Source organism: Silurus meridionalis, chromosome 15, assembly GCF_014805685.1.
Source record: "Silurus meridionalis isolate SWU-2019-XX chromosome 15, ASM1480568v1, whole genome shotgun sequence".
In the NCBI taxonomy this organism is placed as follows: domain Eukaryota; kingdom Metazoa; phylum Chordata; class Actinopteri; order Siluriformes; family Siluridae; genus Silurus; species Silurus meridionalis.
The window spans coordinates 4,881,732-4,906,985 of record NC_060898.1 but is presented as its reverse complement, the minus strand read 5'-3'; the positions used below and the strand labels follow the sequence as shown (position 1 = coordinate 4,906,985).

The 25,254-nt window shown below is 39.6% G+C and overlaps 2 protein-coding genes across 12 annotated transcripts in view; both read right to left on the bottom strand.

Annotated features, from left to right (window-relative positions):
* cacna1bb (calcium channel, voltage-dependent, N type, alpha 1B subunit, b) overlaps positions 1-8,450 on the bottom strand; it is a 125,330-nt gene extending 116,880 nt beyond the window's left edge. Inside the window, exons 1-3 of the mRNA XM_046867729.1 lie at positions 8,423-8,450; positions 3,931-4,185; positions 1,379-1,484 (exon numbers count right to left, since the gene is read on the bottom strand). Of these exons, the coding sequence (XP_046723685.1) occupies positions 1,379-1,484; positions 3,931-4,184 (360 nt within the window). The 5' untranslated portion in view covers position 4,185; positions 8,423-8,450. The remainder of the gene's footprint in view (positions 1-1,378; positions 1,485-3,930; positions 4,186-8,422) is intronic.
* Positions 8,451-10,751: 2,301 nt separating this feature from the next.
* ehmt1b (euchromatic histone-lysine N-methyltransferase 1b) overlaps positions 10,752-25,254 on the bottom strand; it is a 31,757-nt gene continuing 17,254 nt past the window's right edge. For 10 of the 11 annotated variants that reach the window (XM_046867600.1, XM_046867595.1, XM_046867601.1 and 7 more), the window contains 23 exons: positions 24,987-25,120; positions 24,584-24,736; positions 23,093-23,164; positions 22,691-22,808; positions 21,719-21,868; positions 21,197-21,342; positions 20,773-20,916; positions 20,444-20,670; positions 19,437-19,631; positions 19,266-19,348; positions 19,074-19,180; positions 18,841-18,963; positions 18,603-18,704; positions 18,392-18,496; positions 17,724-17,878; positions 17,361-17,528; positions 15,558-15,702; positions 15,057-15,134; positions 14,813-14,928; positions 14,645-14,731; positions 14,372-14,450; positions 13,153-13,328; positions 10,752-12,329 (listed from right to left, as the gene is read on the bottom strand). In XM_046867600.1, the coding sequence (XP_046723556.1) occupies positions 12,143-12,329; positions 13,153-13,328; positions 14,372-14,450; positions 14,645-14,731; positions 14,813-14,928; positions 15,057-15,134; positions 15,558-15,702; positions 17,361-17,528; positions 17,724-17,878; positions 18,392-18,496; positions 18,603-18,704; positions 18,841-18,963; positions 19,074-19,180; positions 19,266-19,348; positions 19,437-19,631; positions 20,444-20,670; positions 20,773-20,916; positions 21,197-21,342; positions 21,719-21,868; positions 22,691-22,808; positions 23,093-23,164; positions 24,584-24,736; positions 24,987-25,120 (3,050 nt within the window). In that variant the 3' untranslated portion in view covers positions 10,752-12,142. The remainder of the gene's footprint in view (positions 12,330-13,152; positions 13,329-14,371; positions 14,451-14,644; positions 14,732-14,812; positions 14,929-15,056; positions 15,135-15,557; positions 15,703-17,360; positions 17,529-17,723; positions 17,879-18,391; positions 18,497-18,602; positions 18,705-18,840; positions 18,964-19,073; positions 19,181-19,265; positions 19,349-19,436; positions 19,632-20,443; positions 20,671-20,772; positions 20,917-21,196; positions 21,343-21,718; positions 21,869-22,690; positions 22,809-23,092; positions 23,165-24,583; positions 24,737-24,986; positions 25,121-25,254) is intronic. The other variant, XM_046867594.1, reaches the window with a different exon arrangement.

Genomic DNA, 25,254 nt, shown 5'->3' with positions numbered 1-25,254 from the left:
CTCAACAACAAGCTTCGAAGCACCTGCTGTTTAAGCCTAAAAAAGTTCACTCTGTGGTTTAAACAGAGCATGATGGCTGAGGAGAGGAATCAAAAGCTGCTCGGCATGGGTTAGGTCCCGGTCACAGTGAGAGCATGTATTCTCATGTATGTCAATATTCCCCAACAGGCTCAGGCTTAATGAGGCACAGATGTCGTTTCTGTGTAGACTGTGGGGAAGAGTGCCAAGCCTTACCCCAAAATGCGAGCTCCATATGATCCAATCTGAATTTGAAGATTAGGGGTGGAGTGAATATTGCACAAAATCTACACTCTCATTTGGTTTGTTATTAAAAAACAGAAGTAAAAATTAAGATGGCGCCTTTTCTAAGAATATTTGGGATTGAAGAATTTGACAATTTGATGCTATAAACTATCGACGATATTGATGTTACTTTGATGCTATATTCTATACTAAATCTAGTGAATTTTTACAGTATCCCATTAGAAGGCACATAAGAGTTAACATAGAATCTGTTTATAAAAACATGCAACTAAAACATGCAAATAAAACAAGAGTTTCCCATTAAGACCCATATACATCTGAGAAACTATAGAAAAGCCTGAAAAGAGACACATTTTTTCAGGCTTTGAGTGTGAAGAAAGTTCACTGTGGTGTGCACGCATTTCTAATATTTAGATGTTATACACCATATTTTCCCTTTCCCAATCTTGCAATATGCATTATTTCTTACAATAGAAATAGTTCTCTCTATACTCACACATACTGTGTCCACTTACACTCCTTTGTTTGCTAAGTTTCTTTTTGATGGAATTCTCGTTAATTCTATTAAACACAATTTTTTGCATAAATCTGTAGGGCTAAATGGGCAGTTCCTCAATTGCGCCATCTAGAAAGGCATGAGAATTAACTGAGATTGGCTTATATCTCTCGAATAACAACTTTAATAATAAATGATCATTAAATTGAAAATATAAATAAATAAATTACCTTTACAATATTTAAAATGTATGCTGTTGGGGTGATGGAATGGGTTCTGCCACCACTATTTATATCTATCCATATTCTAGGAAACAAAACAAGCAAATCAAATACTATACTTTCAGCTTCTCCCATTAGGGGTCGCCATAGCGGATAATCCGCATGTTTGATTTGGCACGTTTTTACGCTGGATGCCCTTCCTAACGCAACCCTCCCCATTTATCTGGGCTTGGGACCAGCACTAAGATTGGCTGGGGTTGGTTCCCTGACCGGGATCGAACCCGGGCCGCAGCGGTGAGAGCGCCGCATCATGACCACTAGACCACCAGGGATCTATAAAACAAGCAAATCAAATGCTGTAGGAAAATAGATATGACAGAAAAAGAAACATGCTTACCAGGCGTTCAGACATGGGCGTCTTGTCATTGGCTGGCAGGTGTTGCTCCAGTGCCAGTACAATACAGTTAGCAATGATGGTCGCAAGGATCATGTATTCAAATGGAGTGTATAGGTCAAGGAAAACATCAACAGAGCCAATGCACAGAAAAAAAAACAGATCTATCTATCTATATATCTATATCTAGATAGACAGACACAGACAGACAGACAGATAGATAAATAGATAGATGGATGGATACTGTATATTTGTTGCACATTTGACAATTATGGCATCATGACAATCAGTTTTGGGGATTTTACACCATGTGCTGCTCTGTGTGTGCACGGTCAATATTTGATTATTTTAACCATCAACAGGTGGTGACCAGGTGCCTGGATCACAAGCTGGAATAAAAGCGTGCCTTGTGAATGGTGTTTTATTTTGTACAGCAATAACTAATAACAAATCAGTGCCTAATACAAACTCCAATTTTAAATTATGTATATCATACTGTGTTCTGTCACTAGACAGCCTTTCATGACAATTCAAGACGACAGACTGTGTCACAGTAAATGAATACATATCAACCTGTGTATATCTCAGCCTGCCTAGATGAAAAAATATTTGTATAGATGTCTACACAATCTGTATGAACTGCTGAGTCCAGAATACAGAAATTGAGTGCACATTTTATGCTTTAAATGGGCATGAAGATATCTAAGACACCTAGTTTTTTTTAAAACAACTATTAAAGGGATTGTATAAGTGGAGAGTTTGCTTTATACAAATTTCATTTCATTCATATTCCATGCTTGTGTCACTAGCAAATTGCTGTGGTATGAAAAGTTTAAAACATGTCAGTACATGCTGTTACTAGAAAGTGAACAACTACATTTCAGGTTGTTTCACTCGGTATAGGATTATTTCCTATAAACATCATGCCCCATCTAGTTTTATTCCCTATACCCTTACTTACTTGTTATTTACCATTTGTGCATTAATATGAGTTCTGCAAAGGCTGAGATATTATTTCTTTAGGCAATTACTTGTTTTCAGTGCGAGCTGCATCATTTGAAAAAACACAAACAGTATAATGTGTATGTTATAAGGAAGTCAGAGATCATACATAAATTGATGTCCCCTGGGGCATTTTTCAGGGTTGCACTAGAATTGTAGCAAAATCTAAATCTAAATCCTTAGCACATACCAGTCATGCAGGCTAAAAATTGCACTTGTGATTTATACTAGAATATTAGTAGTTGAAATTAAGGCAATCAGATACCAAACAACCCAGCGGAAACACAAATAGACATGAGAAAATGCTCAATTCCTGGTGGAGGGAACTGTGAGGTGACAAGCACCATGCTGACTGTAGAGCATCCACAAGGGAGAGCTTTTAAAGTGCAGATACGTCTATCTATCCATTTACCTAGCTAATTTCCTGTCAGGGCTTGGTGTCTTGATTTTGATAAAAGCATTATGCAAGCTGCAGATTTCAGTACCATGGAAAGCGGTTTGCTCACAGAAACAAGCCCAGCGGAGCTTTAGTGGAGTAATTTATTTCTCAGATGAGCAGTAAATGTGGCAGACAGCTACATCCAAGCCACCAGTGACAATAGCCAACATTAATAACAATACCTCCAAAAGTAAAAAATTATTTTTAGCTTCTTAGGAGCAAAGTTTTTAGGATAAAGTGACTCTGTTGCTTTGTTTTACTTTTACCTAGACTTCACTGATATCCGAATAATCTCACTTCCTGATGTGAATCAGGTGCATCATGAGTGCAGCTTAGTTTTTGGGGTTGTATCTACCTACCACTGCATTGAGATGCTGTAACCATGGCTACGTCCATACTTGCATACTACTGTACAAAATAATACCATAAATTATGCAGCACATGGGATGGGGCAAGCTTTTTAATAGGCTATGCACAGGCTTTGATGCATGTTTATCTTTCTTTTTCTTATTAGTTATTTTGTTTTCAAACTTGATTATCATATAAGGTATTTTTTTATGTATTTTAGATGCATAAATATTATTACACACACTCACACACATATACTAAGGGGACAACACTCTCAGAAAGAGGGTACTAACCTGTTCTTTTCCATGTTTCTGCAGCGGTATCTTTAATACCATTTAGAGTATGCCATTTAAAATGATTGGTTAAAAGGAACAATCTGTGTAAAAGGAACAGCACAAGGGATTATGCTTCGGGGTACCGCCCCAGTGATGAAACAATAAAATAATGGATTTTGTATAAATTGTTTTTTGTGTCAATTTTCCTTTTTTCCCCCTTTCCTGTGCTTAAGGGTTCACTCATGGATGAAGACATGTTTTGTAGCTAGATGTGTGTATCATGGTATTTAAAAATAACAATAATTGAATGTTATATATTCAAACATATGGACTATTGGTCATTTTAAAATCTATAAACAATATTTGCATTCTTAAAGATTAAGACTTGGGAACCACTTTGATGGAAAAGTACAGCAATTTCTGAGAGTGTATGCAAATTAATAGGTATCTAAGCAAACTTTTTTAGAACCAGGCTTGGACAGAGAGGATATGGCCACTCAGTGATCCTCTTGGCGTATTTCCGGATCACGTTGTCCTCACTGAAGATGAAGAGCGAGCGATTGACGGTGAAGCAGTTTTGCTTGGTCTGCTTAGGGTTGTACAAAGCCATGGTCCTTGCTCTTTGAGCCATCGATTGCTTGTAGACCCTCTGAGCGCCCGGTGCGCCTGCGGGCCGCGCTGCTCCTCTCCCGGCGCCCGGAGCAGCTCCATAGCGCCCAGACGCATCATCTCCGAAGCGAGGCATCCTAGACATGCGGGTATATCCAACAGGTAACTGGCATTGAAGTCAGTATGCATCAGAGACATGACACTGCTCCAGCTCGCTTTGCTTTCACAGTCTTCATCACTGTGCTTGATTGGAATTTCCTCCCCAAAAATGAATCAAAAAAGGCGCGTGCTCTTGCTCACAACTGATGTCACCTCGCGCGCTATCGGTTCTCATTCCATTTTACAGTAGGTAAAGGAACATTTACCTTCCCACCTCTCCAAAAAATATAAAACTTGCATGCACAAGTAAAGAGCGCATCAAATGGCACCCAGAATCCAATCCGTGGCACGCGATACGTACATGGATTCGACGAACCGACACGTACTCACCTCGGGCGGTGAAAAAAATCATGCAACGACAAAAAAAACACCTTCCTCATTGAAACCTTCTACTGCCAATTCAGGCCATTCGGAAGAAGCAACAAAACGCGTCTGTAATTGATGCACAAAGGCGCGCGCTGTGTGTGCGCCGTGCGGCGCGCGCTGCCTCTTAAGTGCACTATGACGCCAGAAAGACGCCTCCTATTGCCGCGCGCAATCTATGAGCCCGATGTCATGACATTCCTCCTCTAAGGAGACGAGCCTTGATGATGCTGATGCTGCTGCTGCTGCTGCTCATGATGCTGCTGCTGCTGATGATGTCGTGCGCGTGTGCGTCTCATAAAGAAATTCCTCAAACTAATGAATGCATTTTTCTGATTGGTTTTACCCACGTTGTGGGTGTGGCTACAAACCTGTTCAGCATATGGGTGACGCTTAAAAAAAAAAACCTTGCACCACCCCCCCCCCGGCCATCATCTCCACTTACATCCTATTTACTGGTGTGTCCATGTTTCCAGCACAAATGACAATAGGAGACAGCATTTAATAGTGTATAGAAAAATTGCATTTTAGGAATATTACAGTCATTTCCTGGTGCAAAATGTTTCCCATGTAATAAAGCATTATGGGATTTTATATTTTGTAATAAAGCATTATGGGATTGCCTTTATAGCAAATTTTTTTAAATACTGAAAAAATGTAGATACAAAATCCAAATTGGACAACGAGGCTTAAAATGCATTTATGGAAAACACACCCAATCACTCAGACATGTGATCTAAGGTCATGTTTGTCCAAATGTGCTACTTTGGACCACACGTATCCACAGCCATGTCTATAGCTGCTTCAAAATGGCCACCTGTTGAAGTGTGTTATCAACCCTTGCCAACAAAACACTACATTACACACCAACTGTACTACATGTGACTACAGATGTATTTTGGTACAAATCAAATAGCAAACATTCATCCATTGTCTGGGGTTTTTATATTACACAAAAGCCATTATCTATAAGCAGAGACTATCAGATCAGGCCTAACAAAGTCTTTTCTTTTTTGCATGAGCTGTGAGAATTCATACATACAAGATTCTGTAACACTGTCACAAGGTAAAGTCCACTCAGTGTCCAACTACGAGTCAATTCACACTCAGACATGAGTGTCTTAGTGGACAGTGAACTCTCTCACTCTAGTGCTTCTACGTCCTGTTTTTTTTTTTTTTTTTTTTTTTTGGGGGGGTGGGTTGTGTTTATTTTAAGTGAGACAGTATATCATAATGAGAGACACTTTTGGGCATGTTGAAAAACAGGGTGTGAAGGATCAGTTAATTAGAGGAACGTCTACTAGCATTCAGAAAGAAAATGTGTGGAAGTGTTCAGAAACTATTCGATCCATAGTTTCTCAGTAGAAAGGCAGCCTGTTCATTGCCATGCACTACAGATTGTACAGAGTTTATGTTCGGCTTGTTTTTTCCTAGAAATTTAGGTATATGTCTCATTACATCTGAGGTACATTGTAATAAAGCTTTATTAAATTTGTCTTGATAAAACAGCATAGAAAATGACACCACCTTTCTATCAAAGGGACATTTTTAAACAGCTTTTGCATGAATTAAGCACAACTTCAACAACATCATATAAGTGAAAGGTCTGTTTACAGCTCACAAAAATAGGCCGAAAGTCACGTTTCATGCTATTCGATATATTGTTTTCCTCCTCTGAACTACAATGCCCTCTATTGGCAAAACGAAGCATTACAAAAACTAAATTTTTTTTTTTTTTTTTGTTTTTGTATGAGCAAGCCATAAAATCCATCAAAACCATAAGATATAGCTCATAGCTTATATATATATATATATATATATATATATATATATATATATATATATATATATATATATATATATATATATATATATAAGCATACTTTATATAATACAATACAATATACTTTTAAAGTATATATATATATATATATATATATATATATATATATATATATATATATATATATATATATACCTCTTGACATACACTATATTGCACAAACTATTCGCTCGTCTGCCTGAACTTGAGTAACATCCGATTCTTTATCCGTAGGGTTTAATATGATGTTGGCCCACCCTTTGCAGCTATAACAGTTGCAACTCTTCTGGGAAGGTCTACAAGGTTTAGCAGTGTGTTAATGGGAATTTTTGACCATTTCTCTAGAAGTCCATTTGTGAGTTCAGACACTGATGTTGGACGAGAAGGCCTGGATTGCAGTCTCCGCTCTAACTCATCCCAAAGGTGTTCTGTCTGCACTGTGCAGGCCAGTCAAGTTCTTTCACACCAAACTCACTCATCCAGGGTTATGGATCTTGCTTTGTGCACTGGTGTGCAGTCATGTTGGAACAGGAACGGGTCATCCCCAAACTGTTACCGCAAGCTGGGAGCATGAAATTGTCCAAAATGTCTTTGTAAGCTGAAGCATTAAGAGTCCCTTTCACTGGAACTAAGGGGCCGAGCCCAACTCCTAAAAAACAACCCCACATGATAATCTTCCCTCCACCAAACTTTATACTTGGCACAATGCAGTCAGACAAGTACCCTTCTCCAGGCAACCGGCAAACCCAGACTCGTCCATCGAATTCACAGATAGTAAAGCGTGATTTGTCACTCCAGAGACACGTCTCCACTGCTCTAGGGTCCAGTGGCGACGTGCTTTACACTAAAGCATCCGATTCTTTGCGATGCACTTGTTGATGTAAGGCTTGGATGCAGCTGCTCAACCACGGAAACCCATTTCATGAAGCTCTCTTTGCACTGTTCTTGAGCTAATCTGAAGGCCACATGAAGTTTGGAGGTCTGTAGCTATTGATGCTGCAGAAAGTTGGTGACCTCTGTGCACTATGTGTCTCTGTGATTTTACGTGGTCTAACACTTCATGGCTGAGTTGCTGTCGTTCCCAATTGCTTCCACTTTGTTATAATCCCACTAACAGTTAACTGTGGAATATTTAGTAGCGAGGAAATTTTATGACTGGACTTTTTGCACAGGTGGCATCCTATCACGGTACCACGTCGGAATTCACTGAGCTTCTCAGAGCTACCCGTAAAAGCGGTCTGCATGTCCAGGTGTTTGTTTTTACACAACTGTAACCATGGAAGTGATTGGAACACCTGAATTTAATGATTTGGAAGGGTGAGTGAATACTTTGGGCAATATAGTGTATTTTGATTCCTGATTATTGCAAACATTTTGACCATTTGAATGTAAAATCAGGATTTATGTATATAATTAAAACCCCACCAGGGTCACAGTGTAAAAACTGATCGTTGCTTAATTTTTAAAAAACTATTTCTAGAATCTTTTCAGTACAATAATAATACAAATAATTGTTACATGCAGTAACTTGTATAACTATGATGTGTTATCCTGCAATCAGTTTCACCTCTGCTACACAATTCATTTCACTTAATATATAACTCTTTTTTACATATACATAAGTTATATGTACATATGTATATTTATTTACATTTTCTTATTATTATTTTGTTTTGTTCGTGTCACTTTAATCTCTACCTTAACTGCAACTGCAAACCAACAATTTCCCCAATAAATAATCAATAAAGGATCAATAAAATATTCTGAAAAATGTAAATTGAAGTGTTATTGCATCATGTTTGAGCTGATCAGGTTTAATTATGCAAATGCAACTCTGTAGGTCTGTAAGTTTGGGCATGTTTCCAATTTGCATAATAATCGGATTGAGATTTCATGATGACAGAAAATGTGGAAGTGTTGCTATTTTCAATTTTTATTTTTTTTCATGGTTACTGGTATTCCCCCAATAATGTATCAGTCGATAGGAGTTGAAACAAATATAAGTTCTGTTTCTCATTTGAAATGCTTACCTGCCCCACCACAGCGTGATGTTGTCCTGGCACATCTCATGTGCACTGATAATGTCTGTACCCTTCACGTTATCAGGCCTCTCGAGGTCAATAATGGTGTCGTAGCTGCTGGATTTAGCCAAGCTCTGGACATCTTCACATATTTGAGCGGGTTCTGGGAGTGTGGCAGTGTGCAACACGTCAGCCACTTCTACCCTCCTCTTCCTCTGCCTGTCAGAGAGCTCAGTGGTGTGAGCCCAAGAGCTGTACTCTACTCCCAGTGTCAACATCCGCCATGTTCTGAGCGTCACCGAGCGCAAGGCTGCATTCACGGAAAGAACCTGTTACAATAAAGTCATGGATATGAAACCACACTAAATTAAACCAATTTTTCTTTTTTTTACCTTTAGCCACTAAAATCTTTCTTTAAAGCAACACCTGATAACACAAATCTGCTTTTCCACCTTTTACTTTTTCTCTTAAGCTTAATATTCAGCTTCTTGTTTTATCAAGAAAGTATATAGCTCTTTTCTCAGAAATGTTCCTCAGATGTTCCAATAGATATTGGAGTGTACTTGTAAAGAATTGTGCTCATTCAGCCCACAAGGGTGAGGAAGCCTGGGGTGTAGTGAGCAATCCAATTCATCCCAAAGGGGTTCAATAGGATGGGGTCAGAGTTTTATAGCAGGTCAGTCAAAATTTTCCACTCCAAACCATGTAAAGCATATCTTCATGTAGCTGGCTTTATGCGCAGAGGCATTGTCATTTTGGAACAGGTTTGTGTTGTGTAGCTTGAATGAAGGAAAAAATTAAATGCTATAGCATCCAATCATCTTGTACCACTGTGTTCCTCTAACTCTGTGCTTAAGGTTTGAGGAAGAACTACATATGGCTGGAAAAGTCAGGTGTCCCAATACTTTTGTCCAAATAGTGTAGACTCTCCTTACAGAAAAGACACTGATTCCAGACATATTGCACATATTGATCCTTTATCATCACTGTAGTATAAATATAGTCTTATTTGCAAATACAGTGGTACATTACTGACTCATCTACAATCGTTAGCCATGCATGTAAAGTTAGCTGTTTAGCTAAAACAAAGATAGATTTTTAATAAAAATAAAAATCATTAAGATCCAAAACAAGGTCAGTCCTACCATAAACCACAGCTGATTTTCTCTCCAGCCATTTAGAATGAGACCTCAAATTTCCTCTCATGGTTTCTCCTTGTTAACCTCAATCTGGTTTCACATCCAACTTCTCAGAAGAACATTTTCAAGAGTGCCTGCACAGATGATCTTGAAGCACTTGAGGACAAAGTAGCTCAGCCTGTGGAAGCGTTAGCTTTTGTGGTATGCGGAAAGGCAGTTCCTGTCCTTCTCATTAAGAAGCTTTATCTTGCCAAAAGCCTTCAGTTCCCTGAATTAGCTACAAAGTTGCAGTTTTTCTCCACAATCAGGAAGAGAACAAGGAAAACGGATTACAAAGCCTGCAACAATTAGCAAGACTTCCTGCTTTCGCTTGTTGAATGATTTTACAAAACAGTCTGTGCTTGATCATACAGAAAGACCTGGGGTGGGACTACTACTGCACCACCAGAGCACTCGCACAGGGGGTGGAACACTGGTCGGCCTCGGCATCGATGCCGCCTTAGGGCTAATTTACCAAGAGATAATGGCTCTATTTAACATCTAATTTAGTATATTTAATCACTCCAGTTTGGTTGCACTGCATTTTAAAGATTGGGAAAAAAGACAAATCTATTTCATGCCGATCATTTACTATTAATGCAACTAGTTTGTCTTGAACGTTACTTTAACTTTTCTGCCTTTGGCTGTTACAAAATGAAACCAATATGGACTTAATTGAAGTTATAAGTCATGTATAAGTCGTTAGTCAGAAAAGCGAAAAAGCCGCCACCACCATGCTTCACTCTGGGTAAAGACTATTGTTGGAGTAACTTTTAAACCACATAACTTGAAATGAAGATTTTTCTCTTGAAAGGTGCAGAAAGTTCTTTATTTATTTTATGCCAAACAGGAAGTTGGCCATTTTGGTATTTAATAAAAAAAAAAAAAAAAAATTTAACAAAAAAAAAAAATAAAACACAAGGGTGTTTTTTGCTACGTTTCCTACACAATATGTGACACAATTCTGTATACAGCATTTTAAGGCCAACCCAAACCCAAGGTTTCATCCATAAATCTATTGCAAGACAATGATGAATATTGAAAACAGTAAGTGAGAATTTCGTATCCCAATATGGTTTTGCTGTCAAAAGGTTCACAAAGTGCTTGGCCCCACCCATAATCGCTGCTTGCAGCTATAGAGTTCTGTCCAACAAAAAAGATTCTTTTATTAGAAGTAAATTTATTGGAGAAAAAAATATTTACAACCACAACTGTGTCTCTAATGAGAAAAAATGTAGCATTTTTTTTCTTACCATTTTGCAGTGATTTGGATCTACATGGCAGAATGGGCACAATAATTGTGACTATACTATTAACATTTAAAAACAAAAACAAACATAGCTTCACCATCAACAAGAAATCATTAAATTTAACAAAATGGGTACATGCCAACAATGTCATCTACAGTAAGAAAACTGGAGGTAAATGTATTAAAAAAAAAAATGAACAGGAAAAAAAATGGTTAATCTTATTTCAGAATGTGTATTCGCACATTGAGCTATAAAAAAATAAAAACAAACAAAATCTTTTTGTTCAGCACCATTTGCAGTATTGAATAACCACAAATTCCCTAACCGAAATTCCTATTCGACTACATATGGCCTTAAATGGCAAAAGTTTTGGACATGATCACGAATTAAAGACCATCGCTGTTGAGATGAGTTCGTCCGCTCCTGAAGGGTCATAAAGCGAGACGATCAGTCTTCTCGTGAGCGGTTTACAGTTTCACAGCAATGAAACAGTGTAAGAAGCTTTTTTTTTTTCCTGATTTAATCAGTAACATGCAGGAGCCAGGAGCTCGAAGTGGGCAGTTTGTCTCTGAGGCTCACGGTCCCTTTAATGGTCGGAGCAGGATTATGAGAAAACGTCCTGTCAGATGGGAATTGATCGACAAACACTGGCAAATAAATAACGTCCAGCACCGATGAGAATTTATCCACACAAACAGATGCTCGTAATATCTGGAAACGTTTAAAAATTAATAAAAAAATTTGTATGTTTCTCATACATCCAGATCTTTTCTTTTTATCTGAAAATACAAATATTTGGGGAAAATTAAAAGAAAAAAAAATTCCGATCATCAACAATCTCATTTCGAAAGCTTCACGATACAGTTCTTGCCGAACAAAGAAGTCCTTGAGAAACGAAGGTGTGCGAGTGCATCTCGCGTGTGAGAATCTGTGGCCGAGAAAAAGTATACGCGTCGCGGCTTTTATATTGTGCGTGGATGTTGGAAACATTAAAACATCATCTTCGGCGTTTTCTTTAAAAGGACACCGATTGATGCATAGTCCTGCAGGGGCTTGAGGTCGTCCTCGGTTTTCTGAGAGCCAACACGCTAGAGGCACCGTAGTCAGATTCTATCCTCCGCGAACATGAGATATCTGTACATGTGCATAACTCCTCATCTGCAGTCCAACAACGAGTTCAACCAAGAGCGCTGTAGCCAAAAAGGCCGGTGGTCCAGGCAGCCTTTTTGCTAGGATTCCCCTGATTAGGTGTGTGCTCGCTGGTGATGGCTGGTAGATGGAGGAAAAGAGCAGGACGAGGCTCAGGTGGGGCTGGATGGTGTAGTAGAAGAGCTGGTATCTGGGAGGGTGGTGGCCTGCTGTTCTCCTGGCGTGCTGTCCGGCTGACGCTGAGCGATCGCCGCCGCCGAGTGTTTACACCGAGATGAGCCGCACTGGCAGCTGAACAGTTTGCCCTTAACGTCCCAGAAATGATCACCGTAATCAAACCTGGAGAAACAAAGTTCGTTTTTAATTTATGGTTTTAAAAAAAAAAAAAAAAAAAAAAAGGAAAAGGAAAAAGGTTTCAGCAATTTTTACTTTCATCTTTTCTTTTTTAACTTCCTTTTGAAAGCAGTTTTACTTCAGCATTTTATTTTGTTTCACATTTGCCTAAAACCTTGACACAGATTTTGGTGATCATGTAGAAGATCATAGATTTTACACGTGTAACCGGATTAGTTTAATAGTATAGAACATTAGCAAGTTCAGTTCCTGATTCTTTTTTTTGTTTGTTTAAGTTTTATCGTCATGTAAGCATCAGAGATATATACATGGCAGACAAAAAAAAAATTTAAACACATTCTGATGATGCTTAATGAAAATCCCCTGTATACATGTTTCTAGGAGGAAAAAAAAACCTGGTAAAAATTACAATCCAATCCACGTGTCAAAAGAACCTGACATGGGAGACATAAGGAAGGGTTCGGTTCCTGTTATCATTCTAGCAATTCTACACTTTGCATTGTATTTATTAGTCTCAGATGTAGATGAGATCATATGATTCGGCATATGAATTGTGATTTAAACTACAGCCTTCTGTCAGAGCTGCTGTTATAGAACATAAATAAAGGAACACCTCCTGACCAATGAGAATTGAGAGCTCAGCATAAGATTTTACATGATTGCGGAAGTATCCCAATTTGCAAATATATTTAATTCAACCTATCTATATTTACACTTCATTACACTACACTGATGACAAGCTAACGAGAAGTTAACGACTGCAGATTAACCGCTGCGTTTAAGGAGGGAAGGCAGGGGCACAGCTCACCCTAGCTCGTCTCCGGCACTGATGTTCTTGCTGGCGAAGAACGCGATGTGCGGGAAACGCAGGTCCTGGTGGGAGGTGAACACTCGGCAGGGGAACAGGTTCGGCTCGCAGTGGTGGTTTATGAAGCGGCTGATGTTGCCATAGAAACGGGCGTCTATACAATACATATCGCCAACCTGCGTTAAAAACAAGGTAAAGTGGTTTGTGTGTAAATGGAGGATGGGGTTACTTAAAATTTTTCCCTCAACCAAAGCCAGTCGTTTATTTAAGTGTGCAGCAAGATCAGTTTGCATTAATGAGTATTGTGGTAATTATATTGGACAGTGAATAAATCTCTTCTTTTCGTGCTAGAAAACACACGTGTTTGGAGGCCATGACATCATGCCAATCGCTATAATAGTGAATAACAAGCTATGTTTAGGAGCCTGAGAAAAATAAAAATAAATTCCAACGCACTGAAAACACAGCCACAACATGAATGGTCAATAAACCCCATAATCAAAGATAGAGGCTGATATTTGATTGCTGAAACTATCGACAGAAATCCATACTGATAGTTTTTCCGGCTTGCGTCTGTTGCTGAAGGTCTGCAGTCATTACGATAGCGGCCTTTAGAGGCGAATCGCTGACGCCACGTGCTGATTGTTTTTACAAGTGAGACTGCACGGACTATATTTATTTATATTTAATATTTATAATTTATTTATTATATTTATTCATTCATATATTAATAATTTATATAATTTAGCAGATTTCATGACTTAGTACTGTTTTTGAATTTTTTTAATTTACTATTTTACATGGAGTGTTTGCTTTTTTTTATCCAGTATCCATTTCAAAAACTATCGGATGATTATTTGGCTAATCGGCAAGTACGATCCAACCACAACCCACTATCGGTCAACCTCTAATCAAAAGGTATCACCTACTTAAATCCGAATAATTCCGCAATAATAAATGCGTTGACTATTCTATTTAATGCACAGAAAAACATCCAGTGTCCCGTCTGCACCACTCAGAAGGCAGGTTTTGCTCTCAGCCTGAATTAGGTGAGATGTTATGATGCAACAACGTGTGAAATTTTGCTCAAAGTGCTTGCACTTTTACCCCCTTTCCACCCTCAGGGAAAAAAACAAAAGGAAGTAGACGGGGTGAGAAACCCGCCAGACCAGGAGCACTTCGCCCGAGATGAGGTGGATTATTTTTAGTCTGGCGCTACCTTGCTGTCGAGGCTGAACAGGTAGGAATCAATCTCCCTGACATCTGCTTCTGCGTCTGAGATGATTTCCCCGACGTACCTGCACAAAAGGAGGTCATCAGAGTGTGCACAAAACTGTACTCCCCACACACACACACACACACACACACACACACACACACACACACACACAAACTTCATCCAGGTATTTTATTTCCTAAAGGGAAAATAATGGCCAGCATCCCAAATTGAGTCAAACAAACAGACAAAGAAAGAGAAATGAGAGCAGCTCACTCGCAGACGAAGGTTCCTTGAGGGATGTCCTGTAACGTCCGAACACCCCAGCCCATTTTTTGAGTCCTGAACAGCTGCAGTCGAATCCTGACCATAATTAAATTAAAAACTTTGTTAGAATGTACTGAGAAATTTCATAGAAGATATTGGACATACTCATGACGCTACCTTAGTCCGTTTTGGACAACCCGGTTCTTGCAGTTTCTCCAGCAGGAACAGGCATGGTTGCACTCGAAAATGAACGGCGGCTCTTCGGAGCAGAACTCTGGCAGCAGACGGCTTTCCTGAGAGCAAACGCGACGCGATCGGTGAGTCATGAGCGGTGCAGTACGACGCGTGCGCACAATTTGGCAGCTATTTCGCTAATAAATAGATGCGTTTTTAAAGACGCTACTGAAATGTTGCGCCGCACCTTGTCATACCAGCAGCGCAGGCTGAGCTGACCGCACATGCAGCTGGCCGAGGAGCAGTCGTCTTTACAGACGCAATACTGGAAAAGACAAAACCACTCAATACATCATTAACAATTTCTATTATCATAAGCCTTAATTTACCAATGAGTCTAAACCTCCCGGCAGATGCATCCGAGTTTTAGGTTGAAATATCCTGGTACTTAGCGGATGCCATGATGTCAATGATCTTCATAAGATTCACTGATACACCATTATTTTTAACAGCGGGTGTATTAGTGGCTATCAGGTGCTTTTCCCTGTCCACCCCCTCCCATTATATAACATAGTAGATTCATATTTTCCCTCATCTTGTTCAGAAAATTGGAATCTTCATGGAAAGGTACTGATAATTATCACCATCCAAAATAAAAACTTTCATCTATACCACTCTGACACACCCAGCAATGTTTTCCACTGCATTACAACTTTCTCAGTAACGGAGATATTGTAAGCTGCCTTACCTGTAAGTGAGTGATGTTTTTGTCTATGTTCATGGGGGAGGTGACGCAGCTATCGGGCACGTATTTGTAGTCATTTGGGCAGGGTTCACTGTCCACAGCGTTCACACAGGGCACAGGTACTTTCTCATAACCTCGAGATATGTCCCTGAATGAAGGCAGAAGAAACGTCAATACAAAACACCACAGTAACCATGCAAGTCAAAGTCATGAAAAGTAAGTCAGCAAGAACAGTAATTTAAAAAATAAGTCACTAAGTAACCAGTCAGTCTGTAAGCTGTCAGTACATAACAAGTCAGTCAGTACATCAGTCAGCGAGTCTGTAAGTAACCAGTCAGTCAGTCAATATATGGCCAGTCATTAACCAATCAGTCAGTGAGTCTGTAAGCAACCAGTCAGTCACTAACCAGTCAGTGAGTCATTATGTGAAGTAAGCAAAACAGTATGGTAGTACACCATTAAGTTAAAATTTCATAAATCAATATGCAAATTAGTATGTATTTAAGCAGGTAACAGTCAGTAAGCCAGTAAAAAAAGTAAATCAGGAAGTAATGTCAGTAACAACACACAAAACCCTAAAGAAAAGCTAAACAAAACTGGGTTTTTGAAAATGTATTAGAGAAATAAATTGTATTGAGGAATGAATTAAATATACAAAATAAAGTGTGAAGTGTTTCAATAAGACGATGTGTACACAAGTCATACATTAAAAAAGTAAAAAAAAAGAAATTATATAAAACAATTAATATTTCTATATTACAGCATATTTAATAATATACACATTGCCAGTCCAAAAAAAAAAAAAATTCACACTAATCTTTTCACCAAGATCTTGTAATGATGATGGGAGAGTCGGACCACTGTGCAAAGTCTTCTCCAGCGCATCCCAAAGATTGTCAAAGGTCTGGACTGTGTGGGGGCTAATCTGTGTGTGAAAATGATGTCTCATGCTCCCTGAATCCTCTTTCACAATTTGAGCCCATTAAATCCTGGCATTGTCATCTTGGAATATACCATCAGAGAAGAAAAAAAATTCATTGATGGAATAACCTGGTCAGTCAGAATATTCAGGAAGTCAGCTGACCTCATTCTTTGGGCACAAACCGAGACCTGACCAGCTGCAGCAACCCCAGATCATAGCACTGCCCCCACAGGGTACGGTAAGAAGAGATGTGTGAATGAACTGATGCACCCATCACTCTGGTACTGGGTAAATCTGGACTCATCAGACCACATGACCTTCTTCCATTGTTCCAGAGTCCAATCTTTATGCCCCTTACAAATTGAAGCCTTAATTTCCTGATTAGCCTCACTGATAAGTGGTTTTCTTGAGGCTACACAGCTGTTTAGTCTCAATGCCTTGAGTTCCCTTCGCACTGTGTGTGAGGAAATGCGGTTACTTTCACTAATAAACATAGCAGAGTTCTTCGGTTGTTTTTTCACTATTTGATTTCATCAAATGTTTTAATGATCGGCGATCACGATCCTTCAAGATTTTTTCATCCACATTACTTCTTTGAAGATGATGGTCCCCCACTATCCTTCCGGTTTTTAATAATGCGTTGGACTTATGCCTTAAGCAATAATGCCTTTGCCTGATGATGCAATGGGCGGCTCTTACCTGTTTGATTAGTTAAATCCAGGTCGTGACTTTTTTTTGGACATGCAGTGTATAATTAAAATCAATTAAATGAAGGTTATCTATTAATGGCATTCCAAAGAGGGGGATGGGGGGATAATTTCAAATGGCTGTATGCATTCACTTTATTTTGCATTTGAAGACTCTAATTATTGACACTGGACTACCTGTTGAGGAGCTTCTCTCCAGAGGTGCGTCCTTCACTGCTCGCCTCCTTCTGTCTCTTGTTGGCATGCAGAGCGCTCCACACCTTCGAGTTCTGGCTGCAGCATTCTAGTGGCGAGTCTCCTTCCCTGTTCTTGAGGTTTACGTCAGCCCCCCGTAACAGAAACAGCCTGTAGTTGGGATAAGGTTGAGAAGCTTACTGCTGACATCAATCTGGAAATTCTAATTTCAAACTTCTGAATGCATCAAAATATCACTTTGGCACAAATAAAATAAGGTTATATTTCATTCGGACCTGTAAGCATTTACATAATGCATTCCAATGGAATGAACAGTAATTGGCTGCGGGATCAGATTGCACTCACGTGACACAATCCAATCGGTTTTCTCGCGATGCGATGTGCAAAGGTGAGTCTCCGTGCACGTTAACGGTGTTAAGATCACACTTGGCATTCAGAAGGACATCAGCTATCTCTACACAGCCAGAGAACGCTGCCCAGTGCAAACAGATATTCTCCTCCTACCAAGAGAAAACATCACGCTGTCCTTGTGTTGCCATTTTAACAGGTACCTCATAACCACAGGTTGACAGGTCAAATGTATTTTAAACTTTATTACAAAGTGTTTTTGTTTTTAATAAACAGTAATAAAAGCATTAAAATATGCTAAATAAAATAAATAAGAATATCTTTATACAGCAGAGTAAAAACAAACAGCACATGGCCTCTAGAGGCCGCTGTCGTAATTGCTGTGATCTGGAACCAGGAAAAACTCTCTGTATGGATTTTTACTGATGGTCTCGTTGCGATTAACGACAAAACCACTTTAATTCGGTTGACCCCCTGCTCATAATGTCTCAAAAGGCTTAAAATAAATGCAATTATTTTCAATAGCGATCTATTAAACTGGTGTTAGGGGTGCTGTACATTTTAAAAAAGATCCACTGAGAAATTAAATGTTCAAAATTGGAACCATAATATTATCCTAACTTATTTCAAAATTTTTTTCTCCAGATTTGGGGACACACACTGACCTTATCTCTGATGTTGGGATCGGCACTTTTAGATAACAGCAGCTTGACCAGTTCGACGTGTTTGTACTCCGTCGCCCAAATCATTGCTGTCCAGCCCCCGTCATCCTGCAGACAAGAACAGAGCTGTAGGACTGCCAGATCCTCAGCTACACCTAAAGACTACAACCTGATCACATGACTATGATGGGAAATGCACAAACATTATCCTCACCTGACAGTTAATGTCGATAATGCCTGTAAACAGCAAGTGTTTTACGATATTAAAATGGCCGGCTTTAGCAGCAAGGTGGAGACACGTGGACCCCTCCGCATCCTAAAAACAGATTGAAAAAAAGACTTTTAGTTTTTTTTACCCCCCAAAGTGTGCAGACTCATGAAGATCAGTGATCAAGGCATGTAGCTAAGCGGCAAACAGACACAATATTGACTGCATGGTGCAGCTTTAAAACCTTGTTGGAAACGATGGCTCCAGCTCTTAGCAGGTAGCGGACTGTATCCAGCTGATTGTTTTCACAGGCCTCCATCAAAGGAGTCCGTTGGTCCTCATCACATATGTCCAGGTTTGCACCAGCCTGACGGACAAACATACAACTTTTAAATGTGTAAATAAAACCCTAAATGGTTAGGGTTAATTCATGCACTTAAGATTAATCCCCTATACATGATGTGCACTAATGCTGACCTGGATCAACATATGGCAGACCTCCTGGTGTCCAGCCTCAGCTGCTACATGGAGAGGCGTACGTTTGCTCTGGCTGTCCATCTTGAAGTTTGGGTCAATTCCCTCCACTGGGGGAAAAAAACAGACAAACATCTGTATCTGTATCTAATGGTGATCAGGATGAAGATTATATGGCTGAGCAAGGCATCTTACCAAGCATCATTAAGACTTTCTGCAGCTCCCCCTGCTTAGCAGAGATATAAAGCTGTTTTGGGTGAAAGCGAAGCTTCTTTGGCCTGAAAATATATTATAATTTATCAATCAAAATATGTCAATCCTGAATTTGTGCTCAATTATGAATTATTTTTTTCTTAGTTTTCTTACTTCTCTGCATCCAGTGCCAATAAAATGGTTTCCAGAGTCTCCTTAGGAGGTGCTACCAGGGGTCCAGCCACTGTTCCTGCACCCACTTGCTCTGGCCTGCTGGCTTCCTCGGCAAGTGATCCATTTTCAGTCTCAGAAGGTCTGGATAAAGTGCTGTCTGCTCTCCCTTCTCCTGATATTGAGAGACGATGTGCCCTAAAACCAAACACATGTTGGGCATCATTTTTCAAGTCAAGTCAAGTTGTGCATCAATGTTTAATAGGTCACAAAGACACAAAATAAATTCCCACCAAATTATAAAAGCTTCAGTAATGCTGGTTTACTAAAATGCCAATCACCTTCAAATTAATGGGCTTTTTCCAGAGCACATTTATCATTTCAATCCATCAATCCTGCATCCATCAAATGGATTTACCTCTAACTGAAATCAAATACTCAGGAGGGCGATATGGGTGAGATACCATACATTGATCAGGCATAACATTATGACATTATAACATTATGAGCGGTGAAGTGCATAGCACCGTCTCTTAATCATGGCACCTGTTAGTGGGTGGGATATATTTATTATGCAGCAAGTGAACATTTTGTCCTCAAAGTTGACGTGTTAGAAGCAGGAAAAATAACAAGGGTCAAATTGTGACGTCTAGACGACTGGGTCGGCGCATCTCCAAAGCTGCAGCTCTTGTGGGATGTTCCTGGTCTGCAGTGGTCAGTATCTATCAAAACGCTCTAAGGAAGGAACAGTGGTGAACCGGCAACAGGGTCGTGGGAGGCCGAGGCGCATTGAACCTTGTAGGAGTGAAAGCTGGCGTGTGTGGTCTGATCCAACAGACGAGCTCCTGTAGCTCAGATTGCTGAAGAACTTAATGCTCAACAGGTCAGGACTGTTTTTACAGCAAAAGGGGGACCAACATAATATTCGGCAGGTGGTCGGCACGTTATGCCTGATCGGTGTAAACCACTACCACCTGATTGATGATTAAAGTGCACATATATTCCCATACCCTCCTGTGGTGGTGTCAGCCTTGCCCTCTGAAGTGGGTACGGTGCCGGGGCTCTGGCTCCGGGGCACTGTAGACGTGGTGTCTGCTTTGGCAATGGTGACTTCTTTAGCCTTGCTGACTTCCTCGCCGCAGTGTGGACAGAAGCTCTGACCTTTCAGTACTGACGCGCAGTGCCGATGAAAGCGGTGAGTGATGTTCACTTCTGGCTGGCACTCCAGAAAGGTTCCCTATTGTGAAATGACAGTGTCCAATTCAGGGAATTTTTCTTAAACAGCAAAAGAAAAACAAACAAACAACCGGCCACGGTTTGAAGCTACAGGCACACTCACCGCCCTACAGAAGAAGCCACAGCCAGGGCAGCACTGATGTTTGATCATTCCTGTGCGGTGCTCCTCACACAGCACCAGCAGCTGCACGGAGTTCGACGGCCTCATCATCTCGTGCTTCAGAACCGCGCTTTGACACCGACTCAGCTGAACAGAAATAAAGATGGCGCGTACTCTGATCACGCAAATCAAAAGCAAAGCCTTTATTCTGTTTATCTGATACAGTCAACTTGCACTACTAAGTTCACATCATAGTGAAGAATGAGGTCCATATCCATTATAACGCAGTGGGGTTGAATTCTGGATTTTGATTGTTCAGGAAGTGTCGATTGATTTTCTATGAGAAACACCACGTATAATCATGGACATGAATTCATTTATGTAGTACACATCAGTCACTAATATGCCTTGCGCTGCATGTTCTCACCTGTCCATCCACACTCTCGGTTGCCATGCACTTCCTGTCAGCTAGAGTGAGGATCTCGCGGCTCTTGGGGGTCTCGATGCGGCAGCTGCAAAGCGGAAGCTCCTGCACCATGTCGATCGCTGAACTCTGTGTGGTGCTAGAGGCTTCTGCAGGTGAAAATTAGTCCAAAAGATTAAATAGCCATTGTGAGCATTTTATTGGCACAATACTAATCTAAATTTGCAATATATTTTATTTTCCTTAATATTTAATTATCTGATGGCAAAAAAAAGTATGGTGTATTGGGTTTAAAAAAAATTAAATAAAAAAAAAAAAAAATCATAAAAATCAATGGATTTTATCTGTCACCACCAGGAGGCACCCTTCCCTCTTTGTACTAAGAGTGCTCTAGCAATTAAGTCATCAGCAGCATTCGAGCAAAAATCTTAACTATGTGCAAATTGCTACAAAAACTTCGATCAACTTGTAATGTCTTTAGCCCCAAGTTCAGTTTATAAATGTACGGACACCGCCAGCTCTCACCCGTGCTTTCAGTGTTCAGCCAGGCATCCTGGGCTTCCAGGTTAAGTGACTCTAATGGAACCTCGGTGTACTCTTTGTCCGGGTCAGCAGTGGCAGGGACAGGGGTAGGAGTCTGGTCTGGAATCTCTAACTGAGTCTGGGCATTCATACCTAAACGTAAAGGATCACAGACAGAGAGAACTCAACACCATTTTAAAGCAAATCGCTTTAAAACCACACCCAACCTGGTGTTGTTTAGTCTCAGTCATGAACAATCTCCGATTGGAACTAAACCATTCCAGCTGTGTTGCTTTTTGGCTGGCCTAGCATGCATTTCAGTGATCATTGACTTAAAGTATCTCCCTCTCACAAAAGGATTTATCTCCTTACAACCTGGAACACAAGTATCACGTTACCTTTGGCCTCTTGGTTACTCCTCTGAATAATCCGACCTGTTGTCTGACTTTGTGAAACAGCCTTCTCAAGACGAGCTCACGCTTGTGCCATGTCTTTGCCTTAATCATAATGGAGTCTCGTCAAATTTGAGGTTCCCGAATCGGATGAAACCAAAATTGAACTTCTTGCCCACCAGCTACGTGTGGTGAAAACCCAATATTGATCATTACCCTAAAAACAAGCTTCACACTAAAGCATGGTGATGGTGGCATCACAAGAATTTAACTTGAGCTCTAAATAACCTGGTCACTGACATTTGGTGTACAGCTTCCTCTCAAAACAATTGCACTTGCACCATTTTCTTTGTGTTTCCAGAGGTTAATTTATGTGATGCTCTGCAGCATATTAAAAGTTTGGTATATTTAAATATTTATGCCCTAATTTAATTGTCCTTGGTCTTCCTGATGCTATTCGTTTAGATATGTTCTGAAACAGACTTATTTAAAATGACATCATGTAGCACTTAAACATAGATGAACTTTATTCCACTAGTTATGCTACTTCTGATGCACGACAATTACTCAAGGACAACACTACCTGAAATTTCCATGGACTTTGTCTTCAGCTTCTTTTTACGTTTTCTGGCAGGCCGGAGCCAAGGGCTGTCTGCTTTGGCCTTCTTTTTCATCTTCTTCTTTAAGCTGGACTCAGAACTCTGAGGGGGAAAAAAAATTGTAAACAAATTCATCCCTAATCTTTAACTAATAAGAGTTCATTATAACACTGGATTTTAATTTAGACCCCTCATGTCCCCTTAAACAACCATGACGAACTATGGTTTGTTAGCATACGAAAAGACAAAAATTGTAGGCCAATTAGTTTAATAAATACAACCATAGGCTCTATACTGACGAGAAATGCTGTAGAGCAGAGAAACTGTTTAAGTAGTTCAAAAGAAAACATTAGGGCTTTAGAGGGAAGGGAGTCCGATGCTCTTACCAAGTCTGACTCATCTTGCTCTTCTTCCCCTTCCTCTTCAGCGGTCTCTTCAGACTCATGCTCTTCTCCAAGCTAAGCCATGAATAAACAACAAATAAACAGATATGAAAACCCTCACATGATCATCTTCTGACATTTTAATTTGTAAATATATATACATACTTTTTCCTTAGGTGTGTGCTAGTGTGTGTATGTATATATATATATATATATATATATATATATATATATATATATATATATATATATATATATATATATATATATATATATATACACACACACACACACACACACACACACACACACACACACACACACACACACAGTCAAATTAAATTGTAATATACTTTTACACCTTATTTTATTTATTATTACGTTACTTTACTCTTTTTATTTTTTAGAATTACCGTATTTTCCGGACTATAAGCCGCTACTTTTTTCCCACGTTTTGAACCCCGCGGCTTAAACAATGAAGCGGCTAATTTATGGATTTTTCCTGGGTTTTTCTCGGTTTCACAAGCTTCAAGACAGAAAACTGAGCCCCATAACATTAGACCAATGAAATTGCCGAACGGGTTCAGGTGAACCAATGAAACTCTTTATATTAAATCAGATGCACTCCCACTGAATCGGGCCGCACCACATCATAAATATGGATGAGGTTCCTCTGACGTTTGACCTGCCGCTCACTCGGACTGTCTACAGGAAATGCGATTCATTCGTCACGCTGAAAACAACCGGGCATGAAAACACACTTCACCTGTGTTGAAAAGCTTCACCGATGGTGATTTTTAAACGCACAACAATGCCAAAAGAAAAACTCTCGAGAGAAATAATTGTGAAAGGAAGGAGGAAGACAGTATGTAGCGACAGACAGACTGACTGTTTAGAGACTGTTTAGATACAAGCCGTGTTACAGACACTGTCTTTAATTAAAGCCTGTGTAAAGTTCATTAGTTTCAGTGTAGACAGGCTTATAGACAGGTGCGGCTTATTAATGTTCAAAATAAAAAGCTTTGTCAAAATCAGTGGGTGTGGCTTATATTTGGGTGCGCTTATTAATAGTCCGGAAATTACAGATGATTTTACAACTTTAAGGGTTTAAGTTTTAGGGGGCAACTTTAAAATAGTGTTGGTTAAACTGGCTGCTTTATACCACATGATCTTCACAGGAACAGAGAAAAATAGACTTAAAAGAAAAAAAAAACATTTCTTTGTCATTTTATTGATATGACATTTATTTTTTAAATGTGTCAAAACCTGCCAATTGATTTTGAATGCCAAACATATTTACTCTTTCTTTTTGCCTGAGGAGCTTTGATATCTTTATAAACGTTTAAACCTTAAACTTTTAAGATTGTATTTTTATAAGAAGGAAAACCAGCAGCTAATTAGCCAGCCGCTATTTTTTTCCCCAAATCTGGTAATAAATTCTACATTTCTGTAAAATGTTGAGGAAAAAAATATAAAATAAAAACCAGTCCACACCTGAGGGATTGAAGCCAATCTGCTGTCCTCCTGACATGCTTCAGTCATTTCTTTTCCAGCCATCTCTTCTTCATCTTCAGAATCATCATCAGACTCCGATTCGTCAGACTCGTTTTCCGCTCGATCCCCGTTCACCTGTATGGCCTCTTTTGGCTGATGCAAAGCAACAAAAGAGACCTGTTAAACTTACCAGCAAGTCCATGACAACTCAGAAACATCCACTGTCTATATTGTAAGTAGCAATAAATCAACAAGCTAAAACGCAAAGCAGATGCCGAGACCGCACTCAACCTCCACATGCCACACTCAACGTTCCTGGCTGATCCCGCTGATAAAACATTGCATAAAAATAATCAAAGCGTCAGGATGCACCAAGTGGAGCTGGTGTGTCTGGAATGCTGACCTGCAGAGTGGGTGGAGACTGGGGCACACGCTGGAACATCTCCAGCACAGTGCGCTGCTTTAGCACTTTGGTCTTCTTCTTGGGAACAAGGCTGTAAGTTCCCATCTTTCGCTTCTTCTTCCTCAACACAGACGCTATTAAGTAAACAAAATTCTAGGGTCAAATACCAACACATCACCAAATGTAACTAAATGTAAATAAACCAGTTGGGTGTGTGTTTTTCATTATTATTTTTTTTTATATTTACAAACATTTATAATTACAATTA